Source organism: Convolutriloba macropyga, chromosome 6 (assembly GCF_964194025.1).
Source record: "Convolutriloba macropyga chromosome 6, txConMacr16.3, whole genome shotgun sequence".
Taxonomy (NCBI): Eukaryota; Metazoa; Xenacoelomorpha; order Acoela; family Convolutidae; genus Convolutriloba; species Convolutriloba macropyga.
In genome coordinates this window covers 75,629,425-75,657,358 of record NC_134473.1, presented here as the reverse complement: position 1 = coordinate 75,657,358, position 27,934 = coordinate 75,629,425, and the positions used below count along the sequence as shown (strand labels likewise).

Genomic DNA, 27,934 nt, shown 5'->3' with positions numbered 1-27,934 from the left:
CACAAAAACTCGATTTTTTTCTCCTTTTATACTTCCGCATTTCTGAAATCACCACTCCAGTTAATGTTATCATTGACATCAAACGAGAGTGAACAAATAATAAAAAAAGACAGTCCTCCACTACCATCCACATCCTTCAGTGCAAAAAATTAAGATGTCACTAATAGTATCACTACCACATCTCGGCCATTAAGAAATCAATCAGATTTTTCAGTCCTCAAAAGCTAAACAATTTCCTACTTTTGTGATTTTTACATCTTTTACTTCGAGAACTCAAGTTCAGAATTCTTCGAGCAAAATGAGAAAGATGTGGTCGTGCGCTTGATAGTTCAGCAACCAGTGGGTTTTGTCCGCATCATTCAATTTTGCAAATTCGTCCGCATCACTCGGATTGGCGAAATAGCATTTATAGTACCAGGGAAAACGGTAGGCTAAACATATGGATTAGGCATAAATGGCAGAAAATTTAAAATTATCAGATACCAAATGTAAATTTTTTAATCAAAATTTTTAAGAAGTCATTTTTGCATAACAAAATATTTAAGAAAACGGTTTTCGGGAAACAAATCTTTTTATGGAAAGTATTTGAAAAAAAATGTTCTGAAGAATCGTTTTTTTCTCAAAACTTACAAATAATTATCAAAGAAAAATATTCGACAAAACTAACTTTTTCAAATAACACTTTTTTATAACCAAACCGACTAAGGTCGGGCGAACAGCTTTCAAACGATTGGCGAGCGGTTGTCTTCAGTAGTAGTCAGATGGGGTTTAGGGAGGCTAGAATTAGGGTGTGGGGGGGGGGTCGGTGAGCAGAGTGGCGGGTATGGAGAGTTGGAGGGGGATATCGTCGTTGGGGCGCTGGACAAAATAGAGTCCAAATTGTCAGCGTCAGGTTAGGGTGCATTGGCAATGTCAGGGGGAGGGGGTTGGGGTGCTGGGTGTAAAGGCAGCGACTGAGGGGCCTCAATTGTTTTGAGATTAGAAACCAGCTTTAACACCCTGAAATTGTCTCATCAAAAAAGTTCAGGTGAATCTCATACTTGGAGAGTTGTACGTCGTAAGACTGTAAGAGCTATTCAGCCAATTAATGACCTACCTGATTATTACTTGTTTAGTGCACTACCTGTTTAGCGCTTTATTGAGGACGAAAACTCAAATGGTTCAGACGAGACATTGATCAGGCGGACAAACATAATTGCCACAAGCTTCGTTTGAGAGCAATTAAAGAGATCGAGTACTTCATTTTTCAGCTCAACGGATAAACACAGCCGAGAAATCGCCGGAAAACAGCCGCGACACACACTTGGTCTTCCATGGAATTAAAACAACTAAAGATATGAGACTTTTTGGGATAGAATCCGACTGTCATTTTCATGACACATACGCTCTTTAGATAAAAACCCTTAAGAGCATTTTCAATACTAAAGTTCGAGGTCAAAAACTCAAGACTCGAATACTCAAGAATTAAGGCATATACGTTTGGAACTAATTAGATGCACACTATGATCTTTAATGAAAAAATGTTCAAAAAATTAAAGTTCGTTAGCGAGTTCAGAAGTAATTTTTTGAGTGAGGTAAGTTACGCAATTTACCTAAAAGCAGAACAAATGAAGTCACGCAAAAACTTTAACTGCAGAGCAGTAGAAGTCACTGAAAACGAAAAAGAAAGAATCATCGATCGAGACGACGAAATAAAAGATATCGCCGGACCAGTCCTGACGTACAATTCGAAAAACTGTCATTGACTTGACAAATAACTAGGCCTTGTTATTAGAAAAACTAAATAAAAAACTACTAGCGAGAAAAAGAAATTTAGTTCAAACAAAAAAACAAGTCTATACTGAACTATGAATGGATTAGGAAAAGCAATTAAAAAAAATATCCAAGAAATCGAAAAACAGTAAAACTCAAAGTGGAGCATGTGAAAAAACAACCATGCGCGAGAAAACCAATTTTTGCTCAAACATCGTTTTCAAATTCTACTTTTAAATTAGAGTGAATAAATTTCACAAACAATTGGTGAGCGGTTGTCTTCAGTAGAAGACAGATGGGGCTTTGAAGGCTAGCAAGATGGGGGACTGGTGAGCGGAGTGGGGGGTATGCAGCTTGGGGGGGAGAGGGGGGTAGCGTTGTTGGAGCGCTGGACAAAGAGTCCAAATCGTCAGCGTCAGGTTACAGGAGGCTGCACCGCCAATTTCGGGGGTGGGCTGGGATGCTGGGGGTAAAGGCAGCAACTAAGGGGCCTCAATTGTTTTGAGATTAGGACCCGCTCTTAACAACCTGAAATGATCTCAAAAAGTTCAGGTGAATCTCAGACTTCGAGATTTGCACGTCGTAGGGCTGTAATAACTGCTCAGCCAATCAATGCCCTCCGGGCGCTACCTGTTGGTCGCATTTTTGAGGAAAAAATTTCAATAAGGTCAGACGAGAAGTGGATCAAACGGACTAATATAATTGCCGCAGACTTCGTTTGAGAGCAATTAAAGATCGAATTGTTCATTTTTGAGCTCAACGGATAAACATAACCGGCAGATCGCCAGAAAATAGCCGCGATAGAGACTTGTGGCCTTCCATGGACAGATTGACTCCAAGATAGACAGATTGACTAACACTCCTTTAATAGACCACTAGACATTTTGGGTTGGATTCAGACGCATTTTTATGAGACACACACTCTTTAGCGAAAAAAACCCTTAGAGCTTTTTCAAAACTATTATTAAAAATCAAAAACTCTAGACTCTAATACTCAATAACTAGGACATATACGTTTGGCACTATTTAGATGCACAGTATTGATCTTTAATTAAGGTAAGTCACGCAATTGACCTAAGAGCAGAACAAATGACGTCACGCACAATTTTAACCGCAAAGCAGTACAAGTCAATGAAATTGAAAAAGTCAAAGGTCGCAAGAATCATCAATGGAGACGACGAAATAAAAAAGCGGAGCAGGACAAGTCCTGACGGACAATTCAAAAAATTTTCATTGGCTTCACAAATAACTAAAAAAAAATCAGATAAAAAAGCAAGAAATCAATGTCAAAATAACGCAATGAAAAAAAATACCAGCGAGAAAAGGAAATTTGGTTCAAACAAAAAAACTAAGCCCAGACTGAACTATGAATGTATCAGGAAAGCCAAGTAGAAAAAATCAGATCCAAAAAATCTAATAAACAGTAAAAATCAAAGTGAAATAACCGCATGTGAACAAAACACTAGCGAGAAAGCGAATTTTTGTTCAAACACCGTTATCTCATTCTACTTCTAATTAGAGCAAAAAATTCAGGCCGCAAAACTACTTGCTTTTTGGCTCCACTTCCTGTTTAAGCGTGACCAAAATCACTACTCCAATTGGCTTCGCGGCTATTAAATTAAAATGAAATTAACAACTGCATGAAAAATCGACCACTAAATTCCTGAAAAAAAAAACTCTTATCTTAGGAAGAGATTGCTTGTAAAGAAAAGGTACCACAAAAAATACCTTGGAATGCAGAATCGTCCTCCCAGTCTCATCCAAACTTCAGGCGGCGAGGGCATTGACGCACCACTCGCCAAACCTGACAATGTAAAAATCGTCATTGGCTTCACAAATAACTAAAAAAAAATCATATAAAAAAGCAAGAAATCAATGTCAAAATAACGCAATGAAAAAAAATACCAGCGAGAAAAGAAAATTTGGTTCAAACAAAAAAACTAAGCCCAGACTGAACTATGAATGTATCAGGAAAGCCAAGTAGAAAAAATCAGATCCAAAAAATCTAATAAACAGTAAAAACCAAAGTGAAATAACCGCATGTGAACAAAACACTAGCGAGAAAGCGAATTTTTGTTCAAACACCGTTTTCTCATTCTACTTCTAATTAGAGCAAAAAAAATTCAGGCCGCAAAACTACTTGCATTTTGGCTCCACTTCCTGTTTAAGCGTGACCAAAATCACTACTCCAATTGGCTTTCAAAAACCATGAAAATGTGTCAACAGATCTTAAAAAGGCGGCACCGCAATACAAATCGACTTCTTTGAATTGTAAAGAAGCCACGATGTTCCCAATAAGAGCCGCTATCGCTTCGCGGCTAATAAATTAAAATGAAATTAACAACTGCATGAAAAATCGACCACTAAATTTCTGAAAAAATAAACTCTTATCTTAGGAAGAGTTTGCTTGTAAAGAAAAGGTACCACAAAAAATACCTTGGAATGCAGAATCGTCCTCCCAGTCTCATCCAAACTTCAGGCGGCGAGGGCATTGACGCACCACTCGCCAAACCTGACAATGTAAAAATCTTTCACTGTAAGTACTCGGTCATGCTGAGACATTTGGCTTCTTTGTGAACGGACCCGCACTGGATTAACAAACTAACCCAATACAGAGTTAAAAATTTTCTAGTAGGCTCTACTGAGATTTCTGAACCGATCGATCTCATTTGAGTGAAGATCTTAATTCGAGTTATTTGACTAAGATCTTATTATCCCAGTATCATTATATTGGGATAAACCCGTCTTTCATTTAAAGAGCCCCGACATTCTACACTAGTTTAGCTATTCAACTGTATTACACTCCGCGGTTAGAAGAAAATTTACCTAGTTCCACTTTACCCAATGCCAAAATACCCCACTTGCTATTTTACCCAAAGGCAATATCATCAATATTAGAGTTCTTCAATATCTTAGCTTCTATTGTTAACAATGCTGATTTCAAGTATGTAAGTCAAGTGCGCAAAGCTACTCACACCGTATACATGAAACAGCTTGTAATTTCAAAACAAATGACCAAAACATTTTGTCTACAAGTCGTCTGTACTCCGTCTGGCCGTCACATGCGTTGCTTCAGTCTACGGAAAAGGAATATTTTTATTATAATTTCATGGGGTGAAATCTCAAGCTGGGATCGCAGAACTTGGGGAAGAAGAGGGAAGCAAAATAGAAATCAGAAAGCAAACCATGCTATTCTTTGTAAAGATTCCACAGCTGTAAAATGTATTGTATTTCCTTTATGATGCGTCTATTTGTTTCTCCTTTAATATAAGTTTTCTGGAAATGATATGTCATTGCATTCATTATCAGTCGATTACTGATTCCTATTGAAGATTAATGAAGTTCATATATCTCTTCCGTTACCAGGCCAAAAACAGCCAAAATCAAAGACTCAGACACAAAGCTATGAGCTGGTATTATACGCTCGACAAGTGTAAGTTCTGAGTTGTTCTGAATCTCTTTTCCTGGAATTTTTAATTTTAAGCTTTGTCAAGGTTTTGTTTAGCTATAATATGCCAAACATCAAAGTCAATTGACAATTTTGCTGAGCAATTCCACACAATAAGAGCGCTTATGTTTTGTCAAACAATTGCTTAAAATGATGCTCCAAGCCTTAATTTACGCGCCTTAGCTTACGAGTTTATTTTTGTCACGCTTAACTGAAAAGCAATCGATTGGTTGTGTTAATTGTGTACTGGTATATAAATTGTTATTGTGTCTTTTGACTTTTCAGATATCGGCACAGTTGCCACTTTGGAATTGGGTATTATGGCATTGATTACTTAGATTAACACAATATACCCAATGCATTTTGATATTTTCAATCAATAATCCGACTACAAATTAGCCGTCGCAATTAAACGAATGTTTCAACATACTAAAACCGTTGATTTAATCCTATGTTCGGCGGTGATAGTTTCATATCAAGTCCCACGGGCCGCTGAGGCATGGTCATGGTCATTAGAGAACCCAGGGTACGAATATATTGGTCGCTAAAAATTGGAGGCACGTGAAATTAGCACGTGCAAAAGGGGAATGCAAAGATTTGCTGCCCTAACTTAGTGGCCCGCTCGCAGTAAGGAATTATAATTTTTGACGGTCAGGCCAAACCCACTAATACTTTTGACATTTTCCATCAAAACCTAAAATGAAAGCACTTGCCTCGCTGTGGAAACGGAAACATTTGGCTTATTCGCAACTTTTAAAAGGCTTCTCCAAATACTCCCATCCCCCAAAAAAAATCAAGAGTCGGGCTAAATCATGGTTCCAGCAATTATAAAAATGTTCATGACGCCAGTAACAGGAAGAAAGCTGAGCTTTCTGGTGGTAAAAATTTCGATATCTATGGAAGAAATGAAATTAGCGGTTGCCAAACAGGGCAAGAAAGGTCTCATGATAGCAACGATTTCGATAGCTATGACGAATTGGAGCAGAAATTGATTGAAATAGCTGAAAAACAGTTAAAAAAATCAGAAAAATTGATAAAACCTTGTTTAATAATTTGCAAAACTGTACTCTTAATTTCAATTATAATTCAAGTTTAACTCCCTTCGTACCCTTTGGTTCTCTTAATAAGCACATGAATCTTAGCCCCTTGGGCCTTGTGCCCAGCACTCGGGCGCAGGTGCCCTCGCGTCAGGGCTCTAAGTCCCTCGGGCCGCTAAGATTTATGTGCCAACATATACTTATGGACGTTAAAATATACGTTTAATAGCTACTGATAATTTCTAGTCGGATTATTGAACTAAAATATCAAAATGCATTGGGTATAATATCATTGGGTATATTGTCCTGACCTCTCCCATTTGTCGCTGCTTCGTAATTGTAGTTACAACAGATGTTATATTGATAATGACCAACTTAAGGACGGTTTAAGAATTTCACTAACCCAGTGCTGTGCATGCCATAATATCAAATACCATGTCGATTTCGACATCCATGACCAGTCATTAATTTACCTGCTTGTTGCTTGATTTCGCGAGAGACAAAATTTATGAGTAGATTAGTGACGACAAAATAAAGAAGCGGAGCAGGACAAGTCCTGACGGACAATTCAAAAAATTTTCATTGACTTAACAAATAAATAAAAAAAATCAGATAAAAAAGCAGGAAATCAATGTCAAAATAACGCACGTGAACAAAGAACTACTAGCGAGAAAAAAATTTTGGTTCAAACAAAAAACTAAGCTCAGACTGAACTATGAATGGATCAGGAAAACCATTTAAAAAAATCAGATCCAAAAAATAGAGTAAACGGTAAAAATCAAAGTGAAATAGCCTCATGTGAACAAAAAACCACTCACGAGAAAGCGAATTTTTTTTTCAAACACCGTTTTCTCATTCTACTTCTAATTAGAGCAAAAAAAATTCAGGCCGCAAAACTACTTGCTTTTTGGCTCCACTTCCTGTTTAAGCGTGACCAAAATCACTACTCCAATTGGCTTTCAAAAATCATAAAAATGTGTCAACAGATCTTAAAAAGGCGGCACCCCAATACAAATCGACTTCTTTGAATTGTAAAAAAGCCACGATGTTCCCAATAAGATCCGCTATCGTTTCGCGGCTATTAAATTAAAATGAAATTAACTACATGAAAAATCGACCACTAAATTCCTGAAAAAAAACTCTTATCTTAGGAAGAGATTGCTTGTAAAGAAAAGGTACCACAAAAAATACCTTGGAATGCAGAATCGTCCTCCCAGTCTCATCCACACTTCAGGCGGCGAGGGCATTGACGCACCACTCGCCAAACCTGACAATGTAAAAATCTTTCACTGTAAGTACTCGGTCATGCTGAGACATTGGCTTGCTTGTGAACGTACCCGCACTGGATTAACAAACTAACCCTATACAGAGTTAACAACTTTGTAGCATGCACCACTGAGATTTCTGAGCCTGTCGATGTCATTTGAGTTATTTGACTGAAGATGTTGATATACCAATGAATTATTTGACTAAGATCTTATTATCCCAGTATCATTATATTGGGATAAACCCGTCTTTCATTTAAAGAGCCACGATACTCTACACTCGTTTAGCTATTCAACTGTATTAATTACACTCCGCGGTTACAAGGGAATTTATGCAGTTCCACTTTACCCAACGCCAAAATTCCCAAAGTCAATATCACCAATATTAGAGATCTTCAATGTCTTTGCTTTGATTGTTAATAATGCTGATCTCAAGTATGTAAGTCAAGTGCGCAAAGCTACTTACACCGTATACATGAAACAGCTTGTAATTTCAAAACAAATGACCAATAAATTTTGTCTACAAGGCGGCTGTACTCCGTCTGGCCGTCACATGCGTTGCTTCAGTCTACGGAAAAGGAATATTTTTATTATAATTTCATGGGGTGAAATCTCAAGCTGGGATCGCAGAACTTGGGGAAGAAGATGGAAGCAAAATAGAAATCAGAAAGCAAACCATGCTATTCTTTGTAAAGATTCCACAGCTGTAAAATGTATTGTATTTCCTTTATGATGCGTCTATTTGTTTCTCCTTTAATATAAGTTTTCTGGAAATAATATGTCATTGCATTTATTATCAGTCGATTACCGATTCCTATTGAAGATTAATGAAGTTCATATATCAGTCAAAATCAAAGACTCAGACACAAAGCTATGAGCTGGTATTATACGCTCGACAAGTGTAAGTTCTGAGTTGTTCTGAATCTCTTTTCCTGGAATTTTTAATTTTAAGCTTTGTCAAGGTTTTGTTTAGCTATAATATGCCAAACATCAAAGTCAATTGACAATTTTGCTGAGCAATTCCACACATTAAGAGCGCTTATGTTTTGTCAAACAATTGCTTAAAATGATGCTCCAAGCCTTAATTTACGCGCCTTAGCTTACGAGTTTATTTTTGTCACGCTTAACTGAAAAGCAATCGATTGGTTGTGTTAATTGTGTACTGGTATATAAATTGTTATTGTGTCTTTTGGCTTTTCAGATATCGGCACAGTTGCTACTTTGGAATTGCATTTTATGGCATTGGTTACTTAGTGTAACACAATATACCCAATGCATTTTGATATTTTCGTTCAATAATCCGACTACAAATTAGCCGTCGCTATTAAACGAATGTCTCAACATACTGACGCCGATGATTTAATCCTATGTTCGGCGGTGATAGTTTCATATCAAGTCCCACGGGCCGCTGAGGCATGGTCATGGTCATTAGAGAACCCAGGGTACGAATTTATTGGTCGCTAAAAATTGGAGGCACGTGAAATTAGCATGTGCAAAAAGGGAATGCTAAGATTTGCGGCCCTAACTTAGCGGCCCGCTCGCTGTAAGGAAATATAATTTTCGACGATGAGGCCAAACCCACTAATACTTTTGACATTCCCCATCAAAACCTGAAATGAAAGCACTCGCCTCGCCGTGGAAACGGAAACATTTGGCTTATTCGCAACTCTTAAAAGGCTTATCCAAATACTCCCATCCCCCCCCCCCCAAAAAAAATAAAGAGTCGAGCGAATTCAATGTTCCAGCAATTATAAAAATGTTGCTGACGCCAGTAACAGGAAGAAAGCTGAGCTTTCTGGTGGTAAAAATTTCGATATCTCTCGAAGAAATGAAATTAGCGGTTGCCAAACAGGGCAAGAAAGGTCTCATGATAGCAACGATTTCGATAGCTATGACGAATTGGAGCTGAAATAGCTGAAAAACAGGAAAAAAATTAGAAAAATTGACAAAAACTCGTTTAATAATTTGCAAAACTGTACTCCTAATTTCAATTATAATTCAAGTTTAACTCCCTTCGTACCCTTTGGTTCTCTTAATAAGTTAGCACATGAATCTTAGCCCCTTGGGCCTTGTGCCCAGCACTCGGGCGCAGGCGCCCTCGCGTCAGGGCTCTAAGTCCCTCGGGCCGCTAAGATTTATGTGCCAACATATACTTATGGACGTTAAAATATACGTTTAATAGCTACTGATAATTTCTAGTCGGATTTAGTCGGATTGAACTAAAATATCAAAATGCATTGGGTATAATATCATTGGGTATATTGTCCTGACCTCTCCCATTTGTCGCTGCTTCGTAATTGTAGTTACAACAGATGTTATATCGATAATGACCAAATTAAGGACGGTTTAAGAATTTCACTAACCCAGTGCTGTGCATGCCATAATATCAAATACAATGTCGATTTCGACATCCATGACCAGTCATTAATTAACCTGCTTGTTGTTTCATTTCGCGAGAGACAAAATTGATGAGTGGATTAGTGACGTTGTGTCTCATTGTGTCCAGCATACGTAACAGTCTCACCACTCGAGTGGTCACAGAGGCAGAAGCCTGCACCAGTATCACAAATTGACACACGTGCATCAACATCAGAACCAATTTGCCATGTAAGAATTCTTCATCCTGTAACACACGTTATTACATTAACTAACAAATCTCACAACCCTACCTCAGGTACTAACTACAGTTTAACTCAACTCCTCTAAGTTATACTCTACGTAGCTGATCACAATAGCGGTCAGATTCTTTTCTTCTTTTGGACTTAATCTAGAAACCGCTGTCCAGTTTTTGCGTCGAAACTATGACACATATCCACTGGGGCTCGTCTTTTGCATGGGTTGTGAAATAGCCTTTCGCTTTAAATGTTGTTTCAGCTCATTGCTATAGGATGTCAAAAACACCATAGCAACTACCCGTAAACTATATAAAATACCAGATAGGAAAATAAAAATTCTCCAAGCAAAAATACCAATTTTCTGATAGCCCCACTGCGATATTATACGCTTAGTTTTTAAATCTTGCACAAATTGTTCAAATAGCAAATAGTAAAATAGTTTCCATTACTACCAGTTACTCTTCCGCCCAATTGCATGTTGCCCAACATAGCCGGCAGACTGCCGGAAAATAGTCGCCATTGACAAGCTTGATGCACACCGGGATTGAAACAGAAAAAAATTGAAATACGTCACTGTCGTTTTGATCTTTTGACTTTGACAGTTTCAACAGCATTGCGGAACTGAATGTGTGAAAGAATTTAAAATCCAATCAGTTGATACAGTGAGTGAGGTAAGTCAGAAGTCGAACGTAAAAATAGTGACTTATGTAAAACGAAAAAAGTAATAAAAAAGTTAAAGAGAATTTAAAAAACATAGCAAGTCCTGACGTACAAATAAAATAATTTTCATTGACTTAAACAAAATACTAACCTAGAACGGACTATGAGTGAATTGGGAAAACCATTTCCAAAAAAACCAGATCAAAAAATTTTAAAAAAATACAGAAAATCAAAGTTAAAATGCCACATGTGAACACAAAACCACTAGCGAAAAAGGTAAATCTGGTTCAAACAAATAAAACCAAAGCCTAGAATGAACTATGAAAGGATTGGGAAAAACATTTAAGAAAAAAATCCGATCCAAAAAAAAACAAAGAACCACTTGCGAGAAAGCGAATTTTTGTTCGAACACCGTTTTCTTACTTAACTTTAAAATTAAACCTGAAATTACTTTAAAATAAACCATTCGCTTTTTCGCTTCATTTCCTGTTTCGGCGTGACCAAAATCACTACTCCAATTTGACTTCAAAAAACATGGAAATATGTTAACAGATCTCTATAAAAAGACAGCGCCCCAACAATTCAAATTCTTTGAATAGTAAAAAAGGAAAGTTTACAGGTAAAGCGGAAATTTTCTGCACCAAGCAGATTGCAACTAAAGCATTTCCAAATTTTTCGTCAACGTACAGCATGCAAACCCACACGAACGCTACAAAACAATGACTTCAATTCGCGCTACGTAATATTTGCCAGCACTAATACAGTTATATGATTCATAAAATTGAGAAGTAAAATCTCCCTGAACCGCTTCGCCAAATTAAAGGAGATTAAACTGGAAAAAAATTAGCCTACTCACACAAAATGTACATCGCACATAACGAAAGCATAATTAAAAAACTTCGTAACACAGAAACCTTTGGGAGCAGTTTCACGCAAAAAGACCAAGCAGTAATGTAGAATGAAATGGTTGAAACTATGTTAACAAGATAGCTCCAAACATTTGCATTCAGAAGTGAAGCAATTGACGCCGAACTCTTGAACAACTGTAATCTTGTTGGTACAGGCGCGTACTTAATTTTGGAGCCCCAAAATCATTTGTTCCAATCTCACCTTGTCCAATTTTGACCGATCGATATATTCATCATACAGAGTTGTGAGTGGTATCATTAGAAAGGCTGGTAAGAGTAGAATATCAAAAAAGATTTCTTTTGAGTTTTGCTTTTTCCATAGCAGTTATGAACGCTTGTGAACATTAGCCTCATTTCCGTTGCATTGTTCGCGTTTTCCGTAATATTTTCTAACATTTGATCACTTTGCTGACAATACGATTAAAAAAAGGATAGTGTTATTGACTTTAAATTTAAAGATAGAGGAGAGCTGCTCAACAGTACGAACCGACTCGTTTGGCTAAAATTGCTTTTTTCAATAATTGCAAAGTGCAATAAAAAATGGCACCAACTATGCTTCTTTAGCCCAGTTTGTTCAAAAGTATCAATTGTTTAAACAAACATCCCAAAAAATTTTCGTTTACTCATATGAGGCCTATTTTAACCTTCGGTTCACAGGAAAGTGTTCAACTAACAATTTTGCTATTTAAACCAATATTTAATCAAAATGCATTATTTATTATTGATATACTCAAATTTTCCGTTGCTATAAAATCATTACGCAACTATGTTGAACAATTACGTTTTAACAGCCTAGCAGCTAAAGCGATAGGGTGATAGCTGTAAGGTCTCGCCGTGCTGTAAGCGATAGCTGCAAGGTCTCATCGCGGATTTTTACAATCAAAAACGATTCGGATTGAATTGACGCGCTGCCCATTTTCCATTTTGTGCAATAATTTTGTCATCCCAATTATAGATCAATCTTTGTTGAGTTCAACTTATGAGAATTCCATTTGCTTTTAAATGACGACTAATGAATCATAATTGTTTCCAGAGTAAAGCTCATGGTTTTAAGGCTCCGACAAAGTGTTTTTGTCAATTTTTGGGTTGAAATTTGCGTTTTGTCAGCACTTGTCAGCACTTTAAAATTTCAAATTTATTTATTGGAAAAAAAACATAAGTGAATTTTTGAATTTTGCCTCTCCTTTGAACCTTATTTCATTCAATCTGTAGTTTGGTCTCATTAATGACAGCGACAGGTCCCATATTCTTTCGAGTTGACAAAAATATGTTGGCGGTTATAGGTTTTAACTAATGATTTTCTGACTTCCATACTGCGAGTCTTCAATGGTTTCATATTGAGGTACGAGTGAACTTATCAATATCTTCAGTTGATAGCTCGGGACTTTAATGACTTCGAATTTATTTGTTTTCGAAAATATCCATGTAAATTAGAACATTTCACTTTTGATTCTTCTTTTGCCAACGTGTAACTTAGTCTCATTCATGTCAGGTCGCATCCACTTTCTTGTGAAGTAAAAATTAATCGTTCTTGTCTTTGGGTTTCAACCAATGCTAATCTGACTTCAACACAGTTTTTACATGAAAATTTAAGAGCTTTTTATACTGGTTAATAACTCTCGTTCCTGGTCATGTTCTTTAAAACTGGCCATGTATATTAGGCGTTTTGATGTTATTGTTCAAAAGAAGCCAAAGTGGTCATATTTAACTTTTGATTTTAATTGATTTGAAAAAAATCAATGGATTTCTAAACATTGTTTCTTTTTGTTCTTCTTGTTTTCGGTTCGTTACCTAGATTCGTTAAGAACAGGTCCCATCTCCTTTGTAGTAAAGTAGAAGTTAATTTGTCTAGTTTCTTTTATCTTATATATGTTGATTTTCTTGCAAACCGTTTTTTTAAAGAAAAAGATTGAGTTCATCCGTAATTAATGTTTTTAGTTGGTTTTATGTTGTTGTTTGTCTTGTCTCATAGACTCATTTATGGCAGACCTCAAATGTCAAATATCCTCTAATGTGACAAGAATTGATTCATTTAGTGGTTTGAATTTAAAACAATTTCTTACAAACATGGCTAACAAACAGTGTGAATTTTGAATGTTTCCAACCACATCTTCGTTTGGTTGACAATAAAAAGAAAAGGCAGATGAGCGGGATCGGAACATCATGTGTAACCGCACATTACCAAGTCTCATTGTTTACTAAGTAACGCTGTGAGAAATCGTCATCAACTACAAAAAGGATACTTTAGGACCAACTACCAAAAAATCGCAAAAGAACTATTTTTAAATTGGAAACAAAAACAACTGAACGAGCGTAAAAGTGGAAACCCAAAGGCATTATTTTAAAACTATGCAATGAGAAGTATAGGCAACAAAATTTTGTTTTCAGAAGATTTGCGCTGAATACGGCGAAGGGAAAAATTTAGCAATATTTGGTCGAATCTTAAAAAAAGCTATTCTTGTAGACTAATTAATTGATTTGTCAGATTTTTAAAAAGATTAGAATGCTCTGACTACCTTACATTGAGTAATACAAATATTTAGGAACATTTGAGTGTCATGAACTCACTTAAAGACTTACATTGCAAGTGCTTAATTTTGCGTTCTCAAAAATTGTCTTGTAGGAATTATTCTGAATCATGTTAAGTAGTAATGAGTAAGAAATGAGTACGATTAATTAGGAATAAAAAGGGAATATTGCAAAAATTCAGTTCAAGAAACAACGTGCGAGTCTAAGACACTGCGCTGACAAAACTTAAACAGTAAATTAATTTTTTGAACATACTTTTGTTCGTCGCAAGCTTCCGATACCTCGATTCGAGGAATTTTATTGGTTCTCACATTGGCGAACACATTTTTTGCATTCAGTCGGCGAAAATATCGATCTATAGTTTTGTGGACATTACGCGAATACCAGATAAATCACTCAAAAGCGGTAATTCAAAATAGTCTTGACGCTATAAATCACTCAAGTGCCCCTAACAAATGTCTCTACTTAATAATAACGTTCAAAAAAGGTCTATTTTTTATATTGAGATTTTGCAGCAATTCATGATTCGTTCATCCAGCAACATTTTTCCCGAATTTTCCATAACTCAACAAGATTAAGCAGTGAATTTTCAACAATGTCTTTTAACAATGTCTCTCGAGTACAAAATAACGAGTACAAAATTGATCAGACTAGATATCGAAAAAAATTGCGCGAGAAAAAAATTGCTGGAAAAAATCTGATGCAAATTATAGAGCATGCGGATTAAAACTTTCATTATTGTATTGATTTTCTTTTGACATCTTTCAGAGTTTTCAGTACCTGCAATGATCAACTTACTTAATGGGCTGAAATCGCAAAATGAGGATAAGGAAACGCACACGCTGAAAAACCTGGCGGTCCCAATATACGTCTATTTTTGGATATAAAACTAAATGCATTCCTTTTTACGTGATTTTTTTGGACTTCTCCATCAGCTGAAAACTGTCCAACTAATTTGATCAAAGACGAAACGCCAAACATTTCCTTCACTCTCAAGCTAATCTTGCCCTGGTGAATGTCACCGGGAACTTGATCCAATTAGTACGCGCACAAGGGGGACAAGCACATGAACAAAAGCAACCTCAGAGGAGAAGCATGTCTGATAGACTGAGTGACTGATTGTGAACAAATTAGTACAAGCCTGCCTCAATTAGAATCACTGGATGAACTTATTTCAAACCGCCAAGACAGAAAAGGAAGAACTACATATTTTTTCAGCCTCATCAACTTAATTCCATTTTTTCTCTCTTTCCTTCTCTCTCCAGAGTTGGGTATTGACAAATGGATTGGGTGGTTGTAGCTGAACTAATTTCATTCCAGAGATTACTACCAAATATTCAGTTCAATTCGATCTAATCTGATTAAGACATAGTTCACACTCACTTTTTCCCTCTCAAGAAGCAGTTTCAGTTCGACCTCCCGTAAAATGATCAATTTTACATTGCTATACACGCATTGTGTCTTTAGGAGAGAAATGAAAAACCCACACCCCCAATTTTAGCCCATTATCCTCTCTGCAGAGGAAAGTGATGATGATTAAAGTGGGAAATTAGAATTTTACACTGGGAAACGAGGCGGTGAGGAAGTGCATTAGAAGATAAGCTACTATTGTTGTTCTTTTCATTTTATTCCCAAACCAACACACACCACAAGAGACTTTTCTTCCATCCATGCAGCTGAAAGCAACGCAAGCCGAAATTCAATTCCACGAAACAAAATTCATTCTAACTCAGCCCTTTCTTACTTCAATTTCGAAATCTTAACAATTCTTATCATTTTTGTGACGGCTGAACCAGAAAACACGAAGGCACAATTTATAAATAAAGATATATTGTGTCATAGTTTATCAATAAGAAGCCAATTTAACGCTTTTTGACAACGCTCTAATTGAAAAAAAAAACATTCTAGGAAACTAGAAAAACTGCTAAGTTGTTCATCGGTTAACCGAAACAAGAGCATTATTGCAATTTCATCGAACACATGCACGCACGTACATGCGTATGTATGCAACAGAAAAAAGGCAAGAACCTATGCACAGTTCAGGTAAAAAAAGTGAGGAAAAATGCATAGAAAGCTAACATTATACACTGCAACAATTTTCTATCTCAGTCATTACTCTCCTTTCCTTCCTCAGTCAATAGCGGCACACTATAAATTCTAGCCATTGTTGTTGCGCAGCACAGAAGCAGTTACAGTTACATTAACAAAGTGCCCTTCCGTTTACGCTTCAACACCCACAGCCTATCAACCTACGTGTACCTACCTACCTACGAATTGGCAAAACAGTTAACAGAAAGCTTCCGATACCTCGATTCGAGGAATTTTATTGGTTCTCACATTGGCGAACACATTTTTTGCATTCAGTCGGCGAAAATATCGATCTATAGTTTTGTGGACATTACGCGAATACCAGATAAATCACTCAAAAGCGGTAATTCAAAATAGTCTTGACGCTATAAATCACTCAAGTGCCCCTAACAAATGTCTCTACTTAATAATAACGTTCAAAAAAGGTCTATTTTTTATATTGAGATTTTGCAGCAATTCATGATTCGTTCATCCAGCAACATTTTTCCCGAATTTTCCATAACTCAACAAGATTAAGCAGTGAATTTTCAACAATGTCTTTTAACAATGTCTCTCGAGTACAAAATAACGAGTACAAAATTGATCAGACTAGATATCGAAAAAAATTGCGCGAGAAAAAAATTGCTGGAAAAAATCTGATGCAAATTATAGAGCATGCGGATTAAAACTTTCATTATTGTATTGATTTTCTTTTAACATCTTTCAGAGTTTTCAGTACCTGCAATGATCAACTTACTTAATGGGCTGAAATCGCAAAATGAGGATAAGGAAACGCACACGCTGAAAAACCTGGCGGTCCCAATATACGTCTATTTTTGGATATAAAACTAAATGCATTCCTTTTTACGTGATTTTTTTGGACTTCTCCATCAGCTGAAAACTGTCCAACTAATTTGATCAAAGACGAAACGCCAAACATTTCCTTCACTCTCAAGCTAATCTTGCCCTGGTGAATGTCACCGGGAACTTGATCCAATTAGTACGCGCACAAGGGGGACAAGCACATGAACAAAAGCAACCTCAGAGGAGAAGCATGTCTGATAGACTGAGTGACTGATTGTGAACAAATTAGTACAAGCCTGCCTCAATTAGAATCACTGGATGAACTTATTTCAAACCGCCAAGACAGAAAAGGAAGAACTACATATTTTTTCAGCCTCATCAACTTAATTCCATTTTTTCTCTCTTTCCTTCTCTCTCCAGAGTTGGGTATTGACAAATGGATTGGGTGGTTGTAGCTGAACTAATTTCATTCCAGAGATTACTACCAAATATTCAGTTCAATTCGATCTAATCTGATTAAGACATAGTTCACACTCACTTTTTCCCTCTCAAGAAGCAGTTTCAGTTCGACCTCCCGTAAAATGATCAATTTTACATTGCTATACACGCATTGTGTCTTTAGGAGAGAAATGAAAAACCCACACCCCCAATTTTAGCCCATTATCCTCTCTGCAGAGGAAAGTGATGATGATTAAAGTGGGAAATTAGAATTTTACACTGGGAAACGAGGCGGTGAGGAAGTGCATTAGAAGATAAGCTACTATTGTTGTTCTTTTCATTTTATTCCCAAACCAACACACACCACAAGAGACTTTTCTTCCATCCATGCAGCTGAAAGCAACGCAAGCCGAAATTCAATTCCACGAAACAAAATTCATTCTAACTCAGCCCTTTCTTACTTCAATTTCGAAATCTTAACAATTCTTATCATTTTTGTGACGGCTGAACCAGAAAACACGAAGGCACAATTTATAAATAAAGATATATTGTGTCATAGTTTATCAATAAGAAGCCAATTTAACGCTTTTTGACAACGCTCTAATTGAAAAAAAAAACATTCTAGGAAACTAGAAAAACTGCTAAGTTGTTCATCGGTTAACCGAAACAAGAGCATTATTGCAATTTCATCGAACACATGCACGCACGTACATGCGTATGTATGCAACAGAAAAAAGGCAAGAACCTATGCACAGTTCAGGTAAAAAAAAAAAGTGAGGAAAAATGCATAGAAAGCTAACATTATACACTGCAACAATTTTCTATCTCAGTCATTACTCTCCTTTCCTTCCTCAGTCAATAGCGGCACACTATAAATTCTAGCCATTGTTGTTGCGCAGCACAGAAGCAGTTACAGTTACATTAACAAAGTGCCCTTCCGTTTACGCTTCAACACCCACAGCCTATCAACCTACGTGTACCTACCTACCTACGAATTGGCAAAACAGTTAACAGAAAGCCACCGCAGCATTGCTAAAGCTCTTGTTCTGCGAATTAACGACTAACTAAATACCCACGACCGTATATATATACACAATTTCCCCTCGTATCGAGAAGAGAAGCCACATATTAACACATTCTTGTTCAGACAGTGCAAAATTCATTTGTTTTTACCCCAGGAAACGAAACTGAAGACGCGGGCGGGGAGCGAGACTGTCAAGAAATAGAAATTGAAATAGGAATAATTTGATACTAATTTGTTACAAAAGCCTCAAATTTAACTCTCCAAACTCCAATGCAATTACTGTCTTCACCTCTGTCCTGTCTCTTTCAAGTACCTCAATAACCTCCCCTCGTTAGAAATTCTGTTCTTATCTCCCACTGATTAGTAGTGTCTGCTTGTCCTGATTTTAACTACCAACAGAAACGGAGAGTTTCCATCTTGTCAGCTAATTGCCTGCCTCATCCATTCTTAGCTGTTCACAATTCACACTATGGGTCTGGGCTCGAGGTACAACGGGTCAGCGCCAAACATTCGAGAGTTTTCACCTAACGGCTTCATTCTTCCACAATTCCAGGTTTGCATTCGAACAGCAAATTCCACAAACAAATTTTTCACTCTGATATTGTTGCCACATCACCTTAGACAAGCAAGAACTTCAGGTTTGCTCACTTTAATGCACTTTTTTGTAAATTGAGGTATAAACGCCTTATTTCCTTTGTCTATTCCGAAAAAATATATTCTACGAAGATCAAAATGTACCAAGAAATAATGTCATGAACAACGAATTCGACCTCTGTAAGAAAGTTGTGACCAACTTCACATTTCAAATCAATCAATAGTTTCATTGTTAATTAATTTTCGTGGGGAGTCCATTTTCAATAGATTAAATTTGTTGCCAAAAATTCCGGGAATTTTTCAAGTTTTGAAGCATCATATGCTCAAAATTTAGTCTCCGCATATATTCAAGACATTAATTGGTTAACAGTATTGTATTAAAAATCAATACATAAACAGCAATATGATTTTTTGGAAAACTGAAATTTCAAAACAAAATTAAAAACAACAAACAAGGAGGCTCGGTAATGTACGTTCGCACATTAAGTTCCGACCCCGCTCATGTACATTTTTCACTTAATCGTCTACCAAATGAGGAAGAGATAGAAAAATTAACATATCAACATATCGTTCAACAAAATACTAAAAGAATAAAACAATCTACTCTAGATGGTCTGTGAGAACTGTGGCTACCATGATATGACTACCAGAAAAGACGGCAATAAAAATCAAATAGTTACAAATATTAATTACGACCAAAACTCCTTGTCCATTTTTTGAAAACTACTAATAACCAAATCAAAAGGGCATCAGATAAAATTTATACTAAGATGATTAACCGGTACTTTTTGGAACAAAATATGTGACTTTTCCTCAATGCGACTTGGCAACAAGTCGACTGGAAATGAGCAAAAGCGACAAAAGTTTATTAAAACATTGCTTTTTTTAAAAGTATTAATTCGAACTGACTAGAAACATTACGCATCAAATGAAATCATTGAGAGAGTCTTTTATACCTCAATAGAGAGCGACTGAGGCCTTTCATTATCCAGGATATGTCATACGACCACAAAAAGAACGACAAACACATCAAATAATAACACCAATCAATTAAAAATTAGGGTGATCACTAAAAACAATAAAAATCTTCGTTTGCATTTTTTGCAGCTGACAATATTTGTAAGTCAAATGGCGCCCATTATTGTGATACTGTGAAAAGAAAAAACCTACAAAAATGGGGCAAATTTGCAAAAATCACGAAAATTGGTGTTAGGAAAACTGGTTGTTCCAAAAAGAAAGATCATTTGAGGAAAAAAACCATTATGAAGAGCAAATTGTATTTCAAAAGATAAATGAGGTGAATTATATATAGAGATGCTTAGTTACAATTTAACAAAAATAAAATTGGCTGATCTCAAAAACCTATCCCTTTTTTATTAACAAATATTTTCAAAATTCATAGCCAGCAAAAGCTTTCGACTAAAAGAGTAGACAGTTTTTCTTGCAACTACTCGAAAAATTAATTGCGACTGTTATTAATGTGGCTAAATCATTTGATTATAAAATAACATTAAAAACAAGCTGAACTAATAAGTTTCAAAAACAACTTTACGAAACCAGTTTTGAAGCCATTAAATATATAAGATATTCACCGCGAGAATATAACATCTTCATTTGCGTCTCCTTTGATTATCGTGAAGTCTTTTTGTAAAACGACCATCACAAAATGACAACAAAAAGAACCACAAAAACTGAAAAGTATCTGAACTCCACAAAATTTTTCTGAAACACATTGTCTAAGCCCTGAAGACATCATTTAAAAAATTAAAACAACAGAAAAATTACTGTTTGATTCAACAAAACATTAAAGAGAGCTCTAAATAATGAGGCGAATTTACAAAAATGATACAACATTGTAAAATACATAAAAAACGCAAACCAGAACAAAAAGAGAAAATGAAGAGTACTATTACTCTTTTTTTTCTAGAAATTTAATTCGAAAGTCAAATCAGCCATAAATTATTTACCAAAATCAATTAATTAAGTTCAATTGTTCATCTATAGTTGGCCACTGAGACCTTAAATTACACAATATTTGGCATATGACAACAAAAATAAACAACAAATAAAGGGTAAAAAACTCTACCAATTTCTGCAAGAGAACAGTGTCGCAGCCTTTCAAACCATATGTTATAAAAACAAAAATTATACTCAGTTTCAAATGTTGTAAACTTTTTCAGTTAGATTGTTAAATAATGCGACAATTTACAAAAGAAACAAAAACAACAGCAGAAATGGGCCATTATGCACAAAAATCAGAAATTTTGTATAAAAACTCTTAGTACCAAAAGCAAGAAAACCTTCTGTTAAAAATATCGGCCAAAAAAATAGTTTTTATTCAATAAGGTGGAAAAGTTGACCTGTACTTACTGAGAATAAGCAACATGTTGACTAAAGTAATAAAAATTGACAAGTTCAAAAAATGACAGAAGTTTCCTTAAAACAAATACATTCAACAGCTTAAGAGACATTAGGTAACAACCGAATGAATGGAAAAGGTTCACCTGCACCTCCTGATGAAGAAACTTAGATCTTTGAGTGGATAAACTTAAAGATCAGACTGCCAAAAGAATAACAATTGAAGGCAAAAGACAATAATTCAGTTAAATTTTATTAAAACTCTTGCTCAAAGCCATAAAAAACACTTTGATTCTCTGAAAACAAACTGTATCTACATTCGACCTCAAAGTAACGTAAATTGGAGCTGTCATTAACGGAGCCGTGAATATAAAATTGTCAGTAATTAACATTAAAAGAACAAAAGCAAATTATTTTGAAAAAAAGCAGCATCAAAATAAAAAACCAAAAAATCTACGATTCTAAGAGTCCATGATATTATCGAACCTCTCCCTGATTTCGCCGCGCGCCCCGCAAACCGACCAAGTGTTCCAAGTATTTGCGAATTAGACCAATTGTTGTGTGAAATTCTTCAAAAATTGAAAAAGATGCATTATGTATAATTATCGAAATAAATCTGCAAAAAACGGTAAAGTTTTAATTCCAGAAGACTTATACGGTGCCTAATTGCAACTAGTGCTCTTTTTGAGATTAAGGCGTCTGTGTTAAGGTTTCTAGGTCACCAAGTCTGGCAAACTTTAACAAAGTGGACCAAAAAAGCATATTTTGTGCCATTTTTGATGAACATTTTGAAATTTTAAAATTTTATCAAAAATATTAGCCAAGAGAACTTCAATCCAACAATTCAGCAACGCTCTTCTATCTCAAACGATAACAACAACAATCTTCCGTTAAAAATTTTAACTTCTGTTGAAATATATTAGCGAAATTGCGCCGAATTTTAGCAAAAATTACTGAAAATGTGAACAAAAATAGTCGAATGTTCACAAAAACTTAAACCTCGATAACTCTCTGTAAAACCCGAAAAATCAAAAAACTTTTTAATTCCGTATTCTATGCTGGACGGGCTTTTTAATGATACCACTCACAATTCTCTACGATGAATATATCGGTCGGCCAAAATATATCGGTCGGCCAGTTGAGTATATAGTTCCTCCCTCCCCACTAAAGTGGGGGTCGGAACAATAATGCAGAACTCTATTGGCTGCTCATTAGAGAGAACATGTAGCATCGTAATCGACAGAAAAACTTTTCAGAAACCGTTTTCCGTAAACGCTAACCAGTAAAAAATGATACCTTTTGAGAAGGCATCGAGAAAGTAAAGAATTTCTTTGCTTGAAAAAAAAATTCAAAAATGGGGTTTAAAAAGCGTTAAACTTAACACCAACTTGACAACATGATTGTGCACTCTTCAAAAACACTTACGAATGACATATTTACCTAAAATTGTAAGCAAACACAAACGCACTGATTATAAGAAATTGTATTATTGATCTTTTTCACTAATCATTTCAACTTCGCTTTTGAACGCCTGTCGTGAGAATTTTCTGTTTTTGAACAGACTAGCAACCTGATTTTAAAGTTCACATTTCACTTGATCACTACCAAAAATATACTGATTAGTTCCAACTTATACCAAATTCATCGCCAAACTTAACATCGAGCTTTCAAATCACAGAAACAATGAATGCCATACAGTAAACTTTTAAGATGTATGTAAATATTTTCATTTCCAAAAAAGCGCAGATACGATACATGGTTATCGCTAATGCTGCTAATTTCAAGACGCAGGTCACGACTGACAAAAATCGGAAACAAAATTTCTAAAACGTGTGATTTAAAAACGGCTCTTTCCGATTATAGCTATCCCTTTTCAGAATTAGTTTTCAAAATTGAAATTAGTTGTAATTGATTCGAAAACCCCAAAACATTACCACGTTTTGCCGCTACTGTTTAAGTTAGGTGAGGCCGAACAATCGTAGAGATTGATTTCACCCCTAATTACGGTGCAATAATAGGACAATCTTAAGAGCGCAACCTACTTTAGAACGAGGAATGATCGCTTTATTTCTATATTTACGGTGTTCCCACTCCATCAGTATTTTTTAAATTCCTCTGTGCAATAATAAGACGTGCATGTGAGGCGTGTTGGGTTGTACAATAAGGCGAGGGTCAAAATTTATGAACAATGTTGATTGGTTTGTTCAGAATTAAAGCACGGGAGGGGTGGTTGAGGTGTATGGTCAATAGTTGAAGGCCAAAACACAATCAGTGTTATTTGTTGTTTGTTCAGAACTGGGGCGCAGATATCCACGTGAATCAGCACCAATCAGAGACTGCCATCATCTGCTGGATTCTGTTCATACTGGTTGCCATTGCTCTACTTGTCATATTTTTCAACGTGCAACCAGGACAGAAGATATCACCACTTGAGATGAAGTTCAGACGGATCGACTCTCAAATTATTTGACACACCAACATTACACTACACTGCCTACTTCTCATCTCATTCTTACTTATACACTTTATGTTGGGTGATTTGATTCGAGTATAATTGAAACAATGCGCTCATTTCTTCATGACACACTCTAATAGGTCGCAAGCTTCAAAATATATTGATTCCACCAATCCCCCCAACCAACCTCTCATCAAATTAGCCGGCAAAAACAGTAGTATGTTAGCATTAGAATCGTTCAATTCAGGTCATAAACAAAACTGGAGGTGACAAAACATCATAGACCTCATAATTTAACTGATTTCCATCAATTACTCGTGACTTGTTAGTCTGAGGTCTCAATGTCTGTTCCGCCTAACTTAATGCAAAACTTATAGATCTACAGATCCACAGAGTTTGCCATGATGCGTTTATCAATTCAATCAATAGTATTAACAAAACAATCAAATGAGGTTCCAGGCTAAAACTTGAGGTGGTTGACTTTTACAATGGAGGTGGTTTACTTTTACTTGTATATTGGCGGCAACAAAAGTCGGCTCTAGCTTGGCTTGGAAGTGAGCGCATTAGCAGCCATTACTATCACAAGATACCATGCGATGTTATAGAACAATGATGCTATTCTAAAAGAGTAGATTGATTGTGTGCTAGTTGTCTCGAGTCTTAAATCTGTATCTGTATTTCTGAGAGATCCCTATCTTCTCAATTTACATTTAGTCTTAATTTACATGTTCTTACACATTCACTCTTATTTACTTACTTTGAACACTTTATTATCTCCCAAAATCTGAGTTGTCAATTGCATTATCTCAACTGGGCTCACAACGTCCAAAACCGCAACTCCGTCCTGCTCGTTAACTAAAAACGATTATATTTGAAATTTTGGAACAGGTGAGAGCTTTTGAAAAACTTTTCCAATTGCGAATTGACTAGTGTACAGGGTTGAGGTGAAAGGAAACCGATTTGAAAGAGAGCCCCACACTTGTTAAAAATACATCAAAAGTAGTTCTCCAATTGACCACCAATCCAAAAAAACAGGGACCCAATCCTTCTGTACCTTAGGACAACAGATCAACAAAACTCCAAGAACAAATTTACAAAACATAACCGACTGACGTCGGGCAAATTGCTCTCAAACGACCGACGAGTGGTTGGCCTTGTCAGTAGCTAGCCACGGTTTAGTGAGGCTAGCTTTAGCTCAATTGAAGGGGCGTGAGATGAGCGAAGTGGGGGGGGGGGGGGGGGGGGGGGGGTGGTGGGGGTGATGGAAGGGGGTGTGGGGGCAACGGTGGGAGGAGGGTCATTGGCTGCAAGGGCCCTTACAGCCTGAACGATGTGCAGAGTTGGGATTGGGGTGGGGGGTGAAGTGAGGGGGGGGGCTCAACCTCTAAGAACCGAAGAACCGCCCTTCACGCAGTAAGTATAAGTCTCTAAAATATTTTCGGTGAATCGCATACTTTGATAATAGTGAGCTGAAAGGCTCTAAGAACACTTAATACCCGCTGAACGCTGCCTGTTTATAGCGTTTTTGAGGGCGAGAAGTCAAATGGGCCAGACGAAAAATCGATCAAGCGAAAAATCGCATAAACATAACCGACTAAACGTCCGAAGAATTGCTCCCGCACGACGAGTGGGAGCTCTAATCAATAACAGCCTGCTTCAGTCGGGGGAAGGGGAGCCTAAATGGGACTAAGAAGTTCAATAGTGGGCTTCAAATAACCATATTAGAGGTTAATATATACCACTAATTAGATTTAAAGTGAAAAATGGCACCAGTTTTGGCGCACTTTTCATTTGACCTTTGTAATTAAATTGCCACAAATTGAGTTCAGCTGCTTGAAATTGGGATTGAGAAGGAATTTTAGATCACGCAAAACGCAAAAAGTCAAGGGCTTAAAAGTCACTCGAAAAGTCAAAACGGTCAAGCGAAAATTTTGCATAAAAAAGACACACACGTTTACAATAATTGCTTCTCTACGAGAGCAATTAAAATAGACCGACAGAACTAATATAATTGCTACAAACTTCGTTTAAGAGCAATTAAATATATACATTGGAGGTCTCAAGTTGCGCTGATCAATTTAATGTGCGTATCCAAATTTCTTTCCACTATACTGTGTTATGTCACTATTCTTAATCCATTGGTGTCAGAAATCTTTTTTTTGCCTGCTAAGCTACTGGTGACAAAATGAACCCTAAATGTGTTCTGGTTCAATTCTGAAAATTCAAAGTAAAACCAAAAATTAAGAAATTACTTGATCGCTTTGTTGTATTATACAGACTAACTCCTCTTCTGATCTTCTCCAGGACAATGAATTTGGCAGCAAAAGCTCTCTCGAAAGCCAATTGAAGCATTGAAAAAAGAATACTGAAGTGCACATAATCGGTTAAGTTTCCTCACTATGTTCTGAGGTAAAAATCTTGTATTTTTGTACTCTTCTTGGGTTACTCCTCTAAGAGGACAGCAAAATCATTAGAGTACCTTTAGAGCTCTGAGGTCTAATAATCTCAAGCAGGGACTCGTGCGAGCATGCTCGAGGCACCGCTTGCTCCAACATAACTCTCAAACACGTCAAAAGCTTTTCTATTTTAAAAAAAACTATTCTTCTTTCTAAAACAAGTACTTTTCCCTTCGTAAACAACTTGAAGCAGCTCATTCATTGTTAGTAGCTAGCTGCGGCTTCGAGAGGCTAATTTACGATTTAGGATTGATTGATTGGGGTGGGTTGGGGGGGGGGGGGGTGCTGAGCTGAGTGGGGGAGAGAGGGTCGACTGTGCAGGCTTACGGGTAGAATGAGCTGGACAAGTAGCTAGTTGGTTACGTGTCTACCGTTGATGCGGACGGGGAAACGTGAAATGACATGACGAAAATCGATTAGACGAAAAGTTGGTAGCACAAAAAATTGCATTAAAAAAGCATTAGCAGCACTACAAATATAATCGCTAAACTTCATTTGAGACTATTAATAAAATTTTCTCTTGTAAGTACAGGTTACGACAACACAAAATTTTCACTTAAAATGGCTTTGTAAACCGGATTGAAATAAGAGTTGGCAGCTCTAACCATGCATAACCAGCGAGCAGCTTTCATTAACTGACACGTCCTCAGAATCATATTGAATGACCTGTCCTAGAAGCTTGCCGACCAAATCTCGCTTTCTCAATCCGGGGACTTTGCTTGTGCCACTGAGAAAAGTAGAGAAGACTCCGACAACACAGAACTTGTTGCGCAGTTGACAAATAAGATTGAGATCATCATCACTGAGTGGAAATCGGAAGGCTCTGTACAAATTCATGCTACATGATTCCCACTGAAATAAAAGTTTTATGTAAAACAGAGCCTCTTCACTCTAAAGAGGTAATGAAAGATATCGTTGTGAATGTCATTGAATCATCCAGGCAAGCTATCCTGTTGTTTTCGCTGCTTCTTCAACGTTCCAAGATTGTGTTAAGGGTCTTTGTCTCTTCAGGCAAACCAAGGAACTCCTGCACCCAATACATGGAAGAGCTGAGAAATAAATGATCACGAGGCAACTTAACTTATGTCCTAGCTTTAATTGACAAATTCTATGCAACCAGTGGTAAGGAGATCAAAACTTGTAACATGTCATTTTTTAAAAGCAGTTTATGCGATAAGTTTTAAGATTCAAAACCTGATCAGTAAAAAAACGCCTGCTCAGGGTGTCTCCAAGACAAAAAAAATAAGCCAACTCAAAAATAAACAAATCGTTCGACTGAGTTTGTGCAATGAAAGTTCCAACAAAGTCAGGGGCAAAGGTACAATGTAACTTAGGATGAAGCAGAGGCAACAAAAACGAGGGCAAATTCGCCAAAAGTCAGTTAGATATTGCTTTTGTATTATTTTGATATTGAAAAAACAAGTACTGAAAAATAGTAGTAGCGTTTCGAAAGATACGTACTCTCAGCCGTAAAAGCCAAAAAGAAAATAAATTACAATTCAAAAAAGATGCAGTACTAAAAAA

General features: G+C 36.5%; 1 protein-coding gene across 1 annotated transcript in view; it reads right to left on the bottom strand.

Annotated features, from left to right (window-relative positions):
* The window catches only part of LOC142340631 (uncharacterized), a 39,924-nt gene extending 12,428 nt beyond the window's left edge, over window positions 1–27,496 (bottom strand). The window contains exons 1-4 of the mRNA XM_075391324.1: window positions 27,016–27,496; window positions 24,712–24,809; window positions 9,936–10,125; window positions 7,429–7,504 (exon numbers count right to left, since the gene is read on the bottom strand). Of these exons, the coding sequence (XP_075247439.1) occupies window positions 7,429–7,504; window positions 9,936–10,125; window positions 24,712–24,809; window positions 27,016–27,247 (596 nt within the window). The 5' untranslated portion in view covers window positions 27,248–27,496. The remainder of the gene's footprint in view (window positions 1–7,428; window positions 7,505–9,935; window positions 10,126–24,711; window positions 24,810–27,015) is intronic.
* Window positions 27,497–27,934: the final 438 nt, after the last annotated feature.